Source organism: Mandrillus leucophaeus, unplaced genomic scaffold, assembly GCF_000951045.1.
Source record: "Mandrillus leucophaeus isolate KB7577 unplaced genomic scaffold, Mleu.le_1.0 Scaffold1452, whole genome shotgun sequence".
NCBI classification, from domain to species: Eukaryota; Metazoa; Chordata; class Mammalia; order Primates; family Cercopithecidae; genus Mandrillus; species Mandrillus leucophaeus.
This window is the reverse complement of record NW_012101424.1, coordinates 143402-156933: the sequence shown is the minus strand read 5'-3', so window position 1 is coordinate 156933 and position 13532 is coordinate 143402. Positions and strand designations below refer to the sequence as shown.

At 37.1% G+C, this 13532-nt stretch overlaps 1 protein-coding gene across 1 annotated transcript in view; it reads left to right on the top strand.

The window, feature by feature from the left end:
• LOC105535382 (cytochrome P450 2C9-like) overlaps window positions 1–13532 on the top strand; it is a 79723-nt gene that overhangs the window by 8551 nt on the left and 57640 nt on the right. The window contains exons 3-4 of the mRNA XM_011974451.1: window positions 723–883; window positions 2041–2217. Of these exons, the coding sequence (XP_011829841.1) occupies window positions 723–883; window positions 2041–2217 (338 nt within the window). The remainder of the gene's footprint in view (window positions 1–722; window positions 884–2040; window positions 2218–13532) is intronic.

Below are 13532 nucleotides of genomic sequence, written 5' to 3'. Positions count from 1 at the left end.
GCTGAGGTGGAGAATTGCTTGAACCCAGGAGTCAGAGGTTGTGGTGAGCTGAGATCATGCCATTCCACTGCAGCGTGGGCAACAAGAGTGAAACTCCATCTCAAAACAAACAAACAATAAACAAAAACAAACAACAAACAAAGTTTTCATTTAAATTTTTGCAAACTAATCTATGTTAGGCATATTATTCATTTACATTTATTTTCCTTCTTATAAAACACATTCTGCTTCTTACATTTATTTCCTTAAATACATGAATTCACCCACAGTCTCTGTAGTTCCTCTCTACTGGTTCAACACAGGAGTGTTTCAGCTATTCATTATATATAAAAAGTTTTAAAATCCTCAACTATTCTTGCCCTTTCTATCTCAGTGCCTTGTTGTCTACAGACTTTGCAGACTGATGTTATTTCCTCTGAAACCTGAATTATTAGGTTTTTAGAAAATGTCTTTTTTTCCCCCAAAGTAAAAGACAAATAGGCTGGCAATGTAAATTTATATTTGAACAACTGTTATTTAACCAGCTAGGTTGTAATGGTCAATTCGGGATTAATGTCAAAGTGCTGTGTTGATTTTATGCATGCTGAGCTCTTTTTTGCTGTTGAGGGAATTCGTAGGTAAGATATTGCTTAAAATTTCTAAACTGCTATTATCTGTTAACAAATACAAAACATTTTATATCTGAAGTTTAATAGTGTTTTAAATTGTTTCTAATTCTTTAGCCTCACCCTGTGATCCCACTTTCATCCTGGGCTGTGCTCCCTGCAATGTGATCTGCTCCATTATTTTCCATAAACGTTTTGATTATAAAGATCAGCAATTTCTTAACTTGATGGAAAAGTTTAATGAAAACGCCAAGATTTTGAGCAGCCCCTGGATCCAGGTAAGGCCAAGATTTTTACTTCCTGATAAACCACTTATGCTCTTTTTTTCTGACAAATCCAAAATTCTATATGGATCAAGCTCTGAAGTGCATTTTTGAATACTACAGTGTTGCCCAGACAGTCATGGGGTGAATATCTGGGAAAGATAGCCAAGCCCTTTATTTTATGCATGGGAAATAAATGTCCCAATATAGGCCTGACTTCTAAGTCCATTAGCTCCCTTATCAATGTTTCTTCCACTAAACTCCAAAGCCCTGTTTCGATAAAGTACTTTGGTGACAGCCCCAAAGCGTGCTCATATCACTCTATGGACATCCAGGCACTTTGGAGGCTTCCGTTACTCACAAGACTTGTCCTTCAATTCACACTTTGTCATATTGTGTGGCAGAAATATCCTAATTTAAAAGATATCTTCTTCAAGAAGGGAGAATATTTGGGACCATAGAAGCTGCCAAGAAACATGAATAGGGCAGAGGTGTTTGATATCTCAGTTGGGATTCTAGCTGATGAGATAGCTGGGTTAGGAATGACAAAATTATTGGTTTTATGGTGTATGAACCATAAACAGACATCACACTTATACTCTGCTGAATTGGCATGTTTTATACTCTGCCTAAATAATGTGTGATTTTACAGAAGTCATTTAACTGCTCTGGTACACAGTTGGTATTTGAAGTATCTTTGAGCTCCTCCTACTTCTAAAATACTAATTCCATTTCAGAGGCTGCTTGATAGAAATCAATATACTAGGGACTAGCTTTGTACTATCAATCAGGTTGTCCAAACTCTCTTAACCTATGCTGTCGTCTACAAAACGTGAATGTGGCAATTCATGCCATCTTATATTTCAAGATTGTAGAGAAGAATTGTAAAAAGTAACAGAATTAATATAAAGATGCTTTTATACAATAAAAAGGAGGTATGAGTCTAGAAAATGTTTATCATCTGGTTAGAATTGATTCACTGGTCAGAATTTTATTCCTCAAATCTTTTATAATCAGATAATTACTACCTATATACAATAAAAATTTCCCCATCAAGATATATGATATATTTTATTTATATTTATAGCTGTAATTTACAACCAGAGCTTGGTATATGGTATATATGCCTTTATTAAAATCTTTTAATTTAATAAATTATTGTTTTCTCTTAGATCTGCAACAATTTTTCTCCTATCATTGATTATTTCCCGGGAACCCATAACAAATTACTTAAAAACATTGCTTTTGTGAAAAGTTATATTTTGGAGAAAGTAAAAGAACACCAAGAATCGATGGACATGAACAACCCTCGGGACTTTATTGATTGCTTCCTGATCAAAATGGAGAAGGTAAAATGTTAACAAAAGCTTAGTTATGTGACTGCTTGTGAATCTGTGATTCATTGACTTGCTCTGTGTTTACTAGGGATGTTTAACTGGTCAAACAGTAATGCTTCAGAAGCACTTTAAGTTTTTATTGTATGAATGAATATCCAGTAAGCATAATGGAAAATATAAAATTAGATTGTTAAATAATTAGAATATGTAGACTAACTTGTTTAAATAAAAATAATCTACCCAAACAATAAAGATGGCCAAATAGGACTAGCTCTGGTCTGCAGCACCGAGCGAGATCAATGCAGAAGGTGGGTGATTTCTGCATTTCCAACTGAAGTACGTGGCTCATCTCATTGGGACTGGTTAGACAGTGCAGCCCATGGAGGATGAGACAAAGCAGGGTGGGGCGTCTCCTCACCCAGGAAGGGCAAAGGGTCAGGGAACTCCCTCCCCTAGCCAAGGAAAGCTGTGAGGGACCCTGCCATGAGGAATGGTGCATTCTAGTCCAGATACTATGCTTTTCCCATGGTCTTCACAACCCGCAGACCAGGAGAGTGCCTCAGGTGCCTACACCACAAGGGCCCAGCACAAAACTGGGGGGCTGTTTGGGCAGACAGAGCTAGCTGCAGAAATTTGTTGTTGTTGTTGTTCATACCTCAGGGGCACCCAGAACACCAGCGAGACAAAACTGTTCACTGTCTTGGAAAGAGGGCTGAAGCTAGGGAGCCAAGTGGTCTGGCTCAGTGGATCTCACCCCCACAGAGCCCAGCAAGCTCCACTGGCTTGATTCTTACTGCCAGCACAGCAGTCTGAAATTGACCTGGGACATTTGGGCTTAGTGGGGAGAGGGGCGTGTGACATTACTGAGGCTTGAATAGGCGGTTTTCCCCTCACAATGTAAACAAAGCCACTAGGAAGTCTGAACTGGGTGGAGCCTACTGCAGCTCCAAAAAAGCTGCTGTAACCAGACTGTGTGTCCAGATTCCTCCTCTCTGGGCGGGCATCTCTGAAAGAAAGGCAGCAGCCCGTCAGGGGCTTATAGATAAAACTCCCATTTCCCTGGGACAGAGCACCTGGGGGAAGGGGCGGCTGTGCATGCAGCTTCAGCAGGCTTCAATGTCCCTGCCTGCTGGCACTGAAGAGAGTAGATCTCCCTTCAAAGCACTCGAGCACTGCTAAAGGACAGACTGCCTCCTCAAGTGGGCCCCTCACCCCCATGCCTCATGACTGGGGGACAACTCCCAGCAGAAGTTGACAGACACCTCATACAGGAGAGCTCCATCTGGCTGGCATCTGGCAGGTGCCCATCTGGGATGAGGCTTCCAGAAGAATGAACAGAAAACAATCTTTGCAGGGCTGCAGCCGCTTCTGGCAATACCCAGACAAATAGGTTCTGGAGAAGACCTCCAGCAAACTCCAGCAGACCTGCAGCAGAGGGGCCTGACTGTTAGAAGGAAAGCTAAGACACAGAAAGAAATAGCATTAATATCAACCAAAGGAGCATCCACACAAAAACCCCATCCAAAGGTCACCAGCATCAAAGACTAAAGGTAGATAAATCCATGAAGATGAGGAAAAAATAATTTAAAAAAACACACAGTGCAAAAAGGCTGAAAATTACAAAAACCAGAATGCTTCTTCTCCTCTAAAGGATCACAACTCCTCTCTAGCAAGGGAACAAATTGGATGGAGAATGAGTTTAATGAATTGACAGATATAGGCTTCAGAAGGTGGGTAATAACAACCTCACTGAGCTAAAGGACCATGTTCTAACCTAATGCAAGGGAGCTACGAACCTTAAAAAAGGTTACACGAGTTGCTAATTAGAATAACTAGTTTAGAGAAGAGCATAAATGACCTGAAGGAGCTGAAAAAAACAGCACGAGAACTTTGTAAAGCATACACAAGTATCAATAGCCAAATTGATCAAGCAGAAGAAAGGATATCAGAGATTGAAGATCAACCTAATGAAATAAAATGCAAGGACATTAGAGAAAAAAGAATGAAAAGGAACAAACAAAGCCTCCAAGAAATATGGGATTATGTAAAAAGACCAAACCTACGTTTGATTGCTGTACCTAAATGTGATGGGGAGAATGGAACTAAGTTAGAAAACACTCTTCAGGATATTATCTAGAATAACTTCTTCAACCTAGCAAGACAGGCCAACATCCAAATTTAGGAAATAAAGAGAAGACCACAAAGATACTCCTTGAGAAGAGCAATCCTAAGACAAAGGAAGTCCATCAAACTAAGAGCGGATCTTTTTGCAGAAACAGTACAAGCCAGAAGAGAGTGGGAGCCAATATTCAACATTCTTAAAGAATTTTCAATCCAGAATTTCATATTCAGCCATACTATAGCAAAGGACTATAAATCATCCTACTATAAAGACACAGGTGCACATATGTTTATTACAGCACTATTCACAATAGCAAAGACTTGGGACCAACCCAAATGCTGATGAATGACAGACTGGATAAAGAAAATGTGGCACATATACACTGTGGAATACTGTGCCGCCATAAAAAAGGATGAGTTCATGTCCTTTGCAGGGATATGGATGAAGCTGGAAACCATCATCCTCAGCAAACTAACACAGGAACAGAAAACCAAACATTGTATGCTCCCACTCATAAGTGGGAGTTGAACAATGAGAACACATGGACACACGGAGGGGAGCATCAATGCCGGGGCCCAGATGGGTGTAGCAAACCACCATGGCACGTGTATACCTATCTAACAAACTTGTACCTTCTGCACATGTATCCCAGAACTTAAAGTATATATATGTATAAATCTACCCAAGGAGAAACAGAATGCATATTTCAGGTGAAATGGAATCAATTACCGACAAATATGAAAATATAAAATATGCCATATGATGAAGATGAGCATCATTATTGCACACAGTTTATTTGAGAATGGGAAAGAATGGCTTAACCTAGGTGGGTTTCCTGAATTCCTGCAAATTGAAATAGGCCATAAAATATTTGCAGTGAGAGTCAGAGGAGGGTTTCAGATGGATCGGAATGCTCTACATGGAGGTGCAGAGGTGGGTGATGGGAAAGAGTAGGTGGATGGAAGAGGGAAGGGAAGCCTTCATTGAGTGTAAACTAAAATGATTTGTACAGATAACAGTTGGAATTTGGTGTCTATCAGATGATGTGTAAACATCAATCCTGTTGTCATTGCACCATTGTTGAAAAGGTTATTTTTTCCCCTATTGAATTGTCTTGGCAACCCTGTCAAAATCCAATTGACTATAAATGTGTGAAGGTTTTGTGTGTGTGTGTGTGCTCTCAATTGTACTCCATTGATCTATATGTCTCTCCTAATCCCTATGGCACATCGTCTTAATTACTGTAATATTGTATTAATACCAAGTTATTAAATCAAATCAAGGCGCGTGAGTCTTTTGTTGTTCTTTTTCAGTACCGTTTTCACTATTCTGGGTCCCTTGAATCTTCATATGAAATTTAGAATAAACTTGTCAATTTTCTCAAAGGAGCCAATGGGGATTTTGACAGGATTGCATTAAGTCTGTAGATCAGGGAATTATGTCATTTCTTAAATTGAAGTGAAATTCACACAATATATAATTAACCATTTTAAAGTGTACACTTGAGTGGTATTTAATGTATTCACAATGTTGTGCAACCACCAGCTTTCTCTGGTTTCAAAATGTTTTTATCACTCCACAAAAACATATCGTATTCATTAAATAATCACTCCATTCCTCCACCCTATCATGTAATGACCTCTAATCTTCTTTCTGTTTCCATGGATTTGCCTGTTATGGATATATAAAGGATTCATAGCATATGTAGCCTGTTATTTCTGGGTCCTTTCACGTATAAAGTTTTGGAGGCTCATCTAAGTTGCAACGTGTATCAGTACTTCATTCTTTTTTGTCGCTGAAATATATTTTATTTTCCACGCACATATATCACAATTTGTTATTCATCTGTTTATGGACATTTGCATTGTTTTCAACTTTTGGCTGTTATAGATAATCTTGCTTTGACCATTTGTGTGTCTTTCTTTATGAGCACGTTTTCATCGTTCATGGGTATATGCTCAGGAGTTGAATTGCTGGGTCAAGTGGTGATTTTATGTTTATCTTCTTGTATAAGAGCCAAACTTTTCTACAGTAAATGTGGCATTTTTTATTCCTTCCAGCAATGTAGGATTTCTATTTTTCCACATAATTGCTAATACTTGTAATTTTCTGTATTTATTGAAGCCATCCTAGTGAATGTAAAGTGGTACCTCATTGTGGTTTTATTTATTTATTTATTTAGAGACAGAGTCTTACTCTGTCACCCATGCTGGAGTGCAGTGGCATGATCTCAGCTCCCTGCAACTTCTGCCTCCTGGGTTTACACAATCCTTCTGCCACAGTCCCCAGAGTAGCTGGAATTACAGGGATGTGCCACCACACCTGATTAATTTTTATGTTTTTGGTAGGGATGGGTTTTCACCAATTTGGCCAGGCTGATCTCGAACTCTTGACCTCAGGTGATCTGCCCATCTTGGCCTCCCTAAGTGCTGGAATTATAGGTCTGAGCCATTGCACCCAGCTCTTATTGTGGTTTTAACTTGTATTTAATGGCCAATGATTTGAACTTGAATAATAATATATCATTTTTATCCAATATATATATAATATTATATATAGTATAATAATATAATATATTATCACCCATTTGTATATCTTCTTTGGATACATGCCATTCAAGTACACTTTCTATTTAAATTAAGTTGCTTTTATTTTTCTTTTTAAGCTGTTAGAATGGTTTGTGTATTCAAAACATTAAACTCTTACACATACATAATATGAAAATATTTCCTCCCATTCATTCGGTTGTCATTTCACATTCTTAATTATATTCTTGCTGCACCAAGTTTAATTTTGATGAAGTTTCATTTATCTATTTTTCCTTTTGCTGCTCTGGTATCAAATTTATAAATCTATTGCCAAATATGAAGTCATGAAGATTTACCCCTACGTTTTATTCTAAGAGTTTTATAGTTTTAGCTCTTATATTTAAGTTTTTCCATCCATTTTCAGTTATATTTTTCATTTGCAGTGAAGTAGGGAAGGTCTCAGCTTCATTCTTCTGCATTTCACTGTCCTATTGTCTCATCACCATTTGTTGAAGAGATTCTTTCCTCGAATTGAATGGTCTAGGCACCCTTGATGAAAGTAAATTTGCCATAGATCTTTAGGTTTATTTCGTGATTTCAGTTTTATTCCATTTGTCTTGATGATATCTTTATGCTAGTACCACACTGTTCTGATTATTATACTTTGTAGTAAGTTTTGAAGTTGGAAACTGAGTACTCACAGATACAGAAATTAAGTAGAAATTACTTAGGCAGATAGTATGCCTTTGGGAGTCCTCAGTAAGGTTTTTCTTTTTAACGGAAAGCAGCCCCAAATCATTTTCTAACAAAGAGCAGCTTGTAAAATCGAGCTGCAGACACAGACGAGGAAGTTGGAAGCTTCTTGGATGAATGCTGGTAGTACAGAACTACCTGTGCCTAGGCATGTTCAAAATGGCGGCTACATCTTCCCTCCCCTTTGCCAGCAACGTGTACAGTAAGGAGCAGATAAGATGGCACCGGTCAAGTGGAAAGTCCATATGCGTAATAAGATTACAGTGGGGAGGCCAGCCTTGCTCACCTGCTATGTAAATGTCACACCTGATTAAACCAATCTCTATGGGCCCTATGTAAATCAGACACTGCTTCCTCCAGCATGCCTATATGATCTGCTGTCATCCACCTCCTTTCCCTTTTTCCAATGTCCCTCTCTCGCACAAGAAGCTGCTCTTTTCTCTCCTTTTTTCTATTAAATTTTCTGCTACTTAACCCACTCAGATGTGTCTGTGTCCTAAATTGTCCTGGAGTGTGATGACAAACCTGAGGGTGTACATCCCAGACAACGTAGCTGCTTCATCACCATGTAGTTGCATATTAATTGAATAATCAACTTTCCCATTTCTGGAAAAAAGACCATTGGTATTTTGGTAGGGATTGCATGAATTTTTAGATCACTTTGAGGAGTATTGCCATCTTAACAATATTAAGTCTTCCAATCGTTGAACATGGGATAGTTTTCAATTTATTTAGGTATTAGATATTCTTTTTTCCTCGGTTGCAAGGGTCTGGTTTAGTTTAAAAGGCAAGTTTATCTTAAACTTTGTATTTAGTTATGACCATTGATTGTCTGATTTTAAAATGATACCATATTAAATGCCTTCTTTTTAAAAAAATATTTCAACTTTTAGATTCAGGAAGTGCACGTTCATGTTTGTTACATGGGTATATTGAGTGATGCTGAAGTTTAGGGTACAAATATGCCGTCAACCAGGTAGTGAGACTAATACCCAATAGGTAGTTTTTTAACCCTTGCCTTTATATCTCTCTACCCTCTATAGTAATTCCGTGTGTATTGTTTCTATCTTTGTGCCCCACTTTTATATCAGAACATGTGGTATTTAGTTTTCTGTTGCTGCATTAATTCTCTCCAGATAATGGCCTCCAGCTGCATCTATGTTGCTGCAAAGACATGATTTTTTAATGGCTGCAAAGCATTTCATGGTGTATATATACCACATTTGCTTTATGTGACACATCATTTGTTGGTTCTATGTCTTTACTATTGTGCAAAGTGCAGGAATGCACATATGAGCACATGTGTCTTTTTGGTAAAACAATTTGTTTTCCATTGGGTACATACCCAGTAGTGAAATCGAATGATAGTTCTGCATTTAGTTCTTTGAGAAATCTCCAAACTACTTTCCATATGGCTGAACTAACTTACATTCCCACCAGTAGTATATAACTGTTCTCCTTTCTCTGCAGTTTTACCAACATCTGTTATTTTTTAGGCTTTTTAATCATGTCCATTTTGACTGGTATGAGATGATATCTCACTGTGGTTTTGATTTGCAGTTCTCTGATGATTAGTGATGTTGAGTATTTTGTCATGTGCTTGTTGGCCATGTGTATGTCTTCTTTGGAAGGACATAGGTCTTTTGCCCACTTTTTAATGGGGTTACTTGTTTTTTAACTTGTTGAATTGTTTAACTTCCTTATAGATTCTTGCTATTGAACCATTGTTGAATTCACAGTTTGCAAGTATTTTGTCCCATTCTGTAGGCTGTCTGTTTATTCTGTTGGTAGTTTCTCTTGCTGTGCAAAAGCTCTTTAATTAGGTCCCACTTGTCAATATTCATTTTGGTTCCAATTGCTTTTGAGGAATTATTCATAAATTCTTTTCTAAAGCCTGTATCTAGAATGGAATTTTATAGATTTTTTTCTATAGGATTCTTATGGTTTGAGGTCTTAAATTTAGATCATTAATCCATCTCAAGTTAATTTTTGTATATGGTGCAAGGAAGTGTTCCAGTTTCATTCTGCATATGGCTAGTCAGTTATCCTAGTTCAATTTACTAAATAGAGAATTCTTTCCTCATTGATTATTTTTGTCAACTTTGTTGAAGATCAGATGGCTATAGGTGTTTGGCTTTATTTCTGGCTTCTCTACTTCTGTTCAATTTGTGTTTTGTACCAGTTACAAGCTCTCTTGGTTACTGTAAGCTTACAGTATAGTTTGAAGTCACCTAATGTGAAGCTTCTCACTGTTCTTTTTGCTTAGGATAGCTTTGGATTTGGGCTCTTCTTTGGTTCCATATGAATTTCAGAATAAAATGACATTGGTAGTTTGATAGGAATAACATTGAACCTGTAGATTGCTTTGGGCAGTCTAGCCATCATAATATTGATTGTTTCAATCCATAAGCATGAATTGTTTTTCCATTTGTTTCTGTCATCTATGATTTTGTTCAGCAGTATTTTGTAGCTCTCCTTGTAGAGACCTTTTTGCCCCATTTATTAGTTTTATTCCTAGGTTTTTTCCTGTGGCTATTGTAAATGGGATTGAGTTCTTGATTTGGCTTTCAGCATGAACATTTTTGGTGTATAAAAATGCTACAGATTTTTGAATATGTATTTTGTGTACTGAAATCTCACTGAAGTTGTATATCAGTTCCAGGAGTTTTTGGAAGGTTCTTCAGGGTTTTCTAGGTCTAAGATAGGTCTTCTAGGTCTGAGATGGGTCTTCTACTAGTAGAAGATGGGCCTCGCAGTCTTGAGGACAGTAGAAGGATGGGTCTTATTTTTAATCCAACCTCCTACTCTTTGCCTTTTATGTGGAGCATTTAGACTGTTTACCTTCAATGTTATCATTGATATATGAGGTTTTGATTCTATTGTGAAGTTGTTAGCTAGTTGCTTTGTAGTTTCTATCGTGTGATTGCTCTATAGAATCTGTGGGCTACATACTTAAGTGTGTTTTGTAGTAGCAAGTATTGTTCTTTCATTTCCATATTTAGAACTCCCTTAATGATCTCTTATAAGCCTGGTCTAATGGTAACAGATTTTCCTAGCACTTACTTGTTTGGACAAGATTGTATTTCTTCTTTGCTTTTGAAGCTTACTTTGGCAAACTATAAAATTCTTTTTTGTAATTTTTAAAAAAATGAATGTTGAAAATAGGCTGAGCATCCTTTTAGCTTGACAAAGTTCTCTTCGTATGCGATCTGACCTTTTTCTCCAGCTGCTTTTAAAATTATTTTTTAGCCTTGACTTTGGACAGCCTGGTGAATAAATGCCTTGGAGATGTTAATTTTGTATAGTGTCTCACATATATTCCCTGGATTTATTGTATTTGGATGTCTACCTGTCTAGCAAGTTTGGGAAAACTTTCTCTACTTATTAGCTCAAATATATTTTCTAGATTATTTACTTTTTCTTCTCTCTCAGGGATGGCAATAATTCCTAGGTTTACTCCTTTTCAGTCATCACATATTTCTTGAACACTTGTTCATTTGTTAAAATTATTCTTTCTTTATTTTTGTCTGACTAGGTTAGTTCAAAAGACTGGTGTTCAAGCTCTGAAATTGGTCCAGTCTATTGATAAACCCTTCAATTGCATTCTGAAATTCCTTAAGTGAGTCTTTCAATTCCAGAAGCTTTGATTGATTTCTTTTTAAGATGTTTATCTCTCGCTCCATTCCCTGGAGTGCTTTAGTTGTTTATTTGCATTAATTTGCAACCTTGTCTTGGATCACTGAGCTTACTTGCAATCCATATTTTGAATTGTTTACCTGTCATTTCTGAGTTGCCAGTTTGCTTAGGGTTCATTGCTGGGGAGTTCATGGGATCCTTTGTTGGTTTTACTACATGCAGACATTTCATGGTGCCAGAATTCTTAATGCTGATTTCTTCTTCTTTGGAGAGACTACCTCTTCTGATTTTTGAAATTATTTTTGTGCAGATAGAATTGTTTTTCTCTCTGTATGTTTTTTTTTTCCTTTTCCTCTCCCCCTTCCTATGTGGTGTGACTATAAAGTATGTTGTGTGGGGCCTTTGACTTTGATTCTATAGCTGTGTTCACCTCTGTGGGCAGTTTTAAGTTGGCCTGTGCAGTTTGACATACATGTCAGTAGATGACACTTATTAGTAAAAGCCAGCTGTGGCTATCACAACTTGATATAACACAGCTTGATCCTTGTTTTCTAAGGGAGCTTCTCTGTTTCCTCAGACAATCTGTTCATCTGTGGAATTCAGAGTAGCCTGGGCTGCCTGCTCAGTCCCGGGGGGATCAAGATAGGTGTCGCTGGACTGGGTAGTCCTATCTACAGGTTCCCTAATGGCAGGCACTAGCACCAGCACTGAGAGACAACTGATTTTTGCATTGATCTTGTACTCCGAAATTATGCTGAAATCATTTATTAGCTCTACTTGTTTTCTATCTGTATTGTATGAGATTTTTCTATATATAGAATCATGTTATCTTCAAATACACATGACTTGAATTTTTCCTTTCCTATTTGAATGTGTTTTATTCCATTTCTTGCCTAATTGCTCTGGCTAGAACTTCCAATACTATGTTTAATAGTAGTAAAAATGGACATTCTTGTTTTTTTTTCTTTTCTTTCTGATTTTAAGTTATAAGCTTTTAGTCTTTCACAATTTAGTATGCTTTAGCATTGGAGTTTTCATAAATATACTTTATTTGGTAAGGGAGTTTTATTTCAGTTAGAGTTTTCTAAGTGTTTCTAAGTGTTTTTGTTATGATGGGCATTAAAAGTTGTCAATTTCTTTTTCTGTGTCTAATGAGATGAACATGTTTTTCTCTTTTATTCTAATATGGTGTAGTACACTGATTGACTTTCTTGTTAAACCACTTTTGCATTTCTGGGATAAATCTCACTTGTTTATTGTGTGTGTATATATATATTTTTTAATTTTGTAAAAAAATCGTGGCAAAATACACATAACATAAAAGTTTCTGTATTAATCATTTTAAGTGTATAGTGTATTGGTATTAATTACATTCACATTGTTGTGCAAACGTCACTGCCATACATCTCTAGAATCCTTTTCATCTTGCAAAACAGAAACTTTATACCCATTTACTAATAACTCTTGACTGGGCATTGTAGATCATGCCAGTAATTCCAGCCCTTTTGGAGGTCGAGGTGGGCAGACTGCATGAGCTCAGGAGTTCGAGACCAGTCTGGGTAACATGGCAAAACCCTGCCTCTACCAACAAAGTAATCAACAAACAAAACCAAAGTAACATAATCTTCTCAACTATGCAAACTAATTTATGTTAATAATTCCATGAAGTATGTCCATAGTAACACAAGAACAGAAGATGGGCCTATAAAGGTGGCCCACCACATTCTTTGAGGTCTTTGTCAGTCTTATCTGCCAGAGACTGTGTAGACTAACTGCAGTTAAAATTCCCATTCCCTTATCTCTTGCCCTGAAATTTATCTGAAGTTAAAGGGAATGGGTTGCCCAAAGAGAAGTGTCCAGAGACGTAGATGATGCAGGAAGAAATGATGTAGTACCCCACCCCCACCTCAAATGATAACTCTATGTTTCTCGCTTCCACCATCCCGTGGCAACCAACATTCTACTTTGTGTCTCCATAAAATCAAGTATGCCATGTACCTCATAAAAGTGGAATCATTACATATTTGCCCTTTTGTGACTAGTTTATTTCACTTAAGTTAATGTTATGTTTTCAGGGTTTATTCATGTTTTCTCATATGTCAGATTTTTCTTCCTTTCTAAGGGTGAATAATATTCCGTTGTATGTATAAACCAAATTTTCTTACCCATTTATCTGTTGATGAGCACCTGGATTACTTTCACCTTTTGACTTTGTGAGTAATACTATTATGAATATGGGTAAACAAATATCTCTTTGATGTGCTGATTTTAATTCTTTTGGGTATATA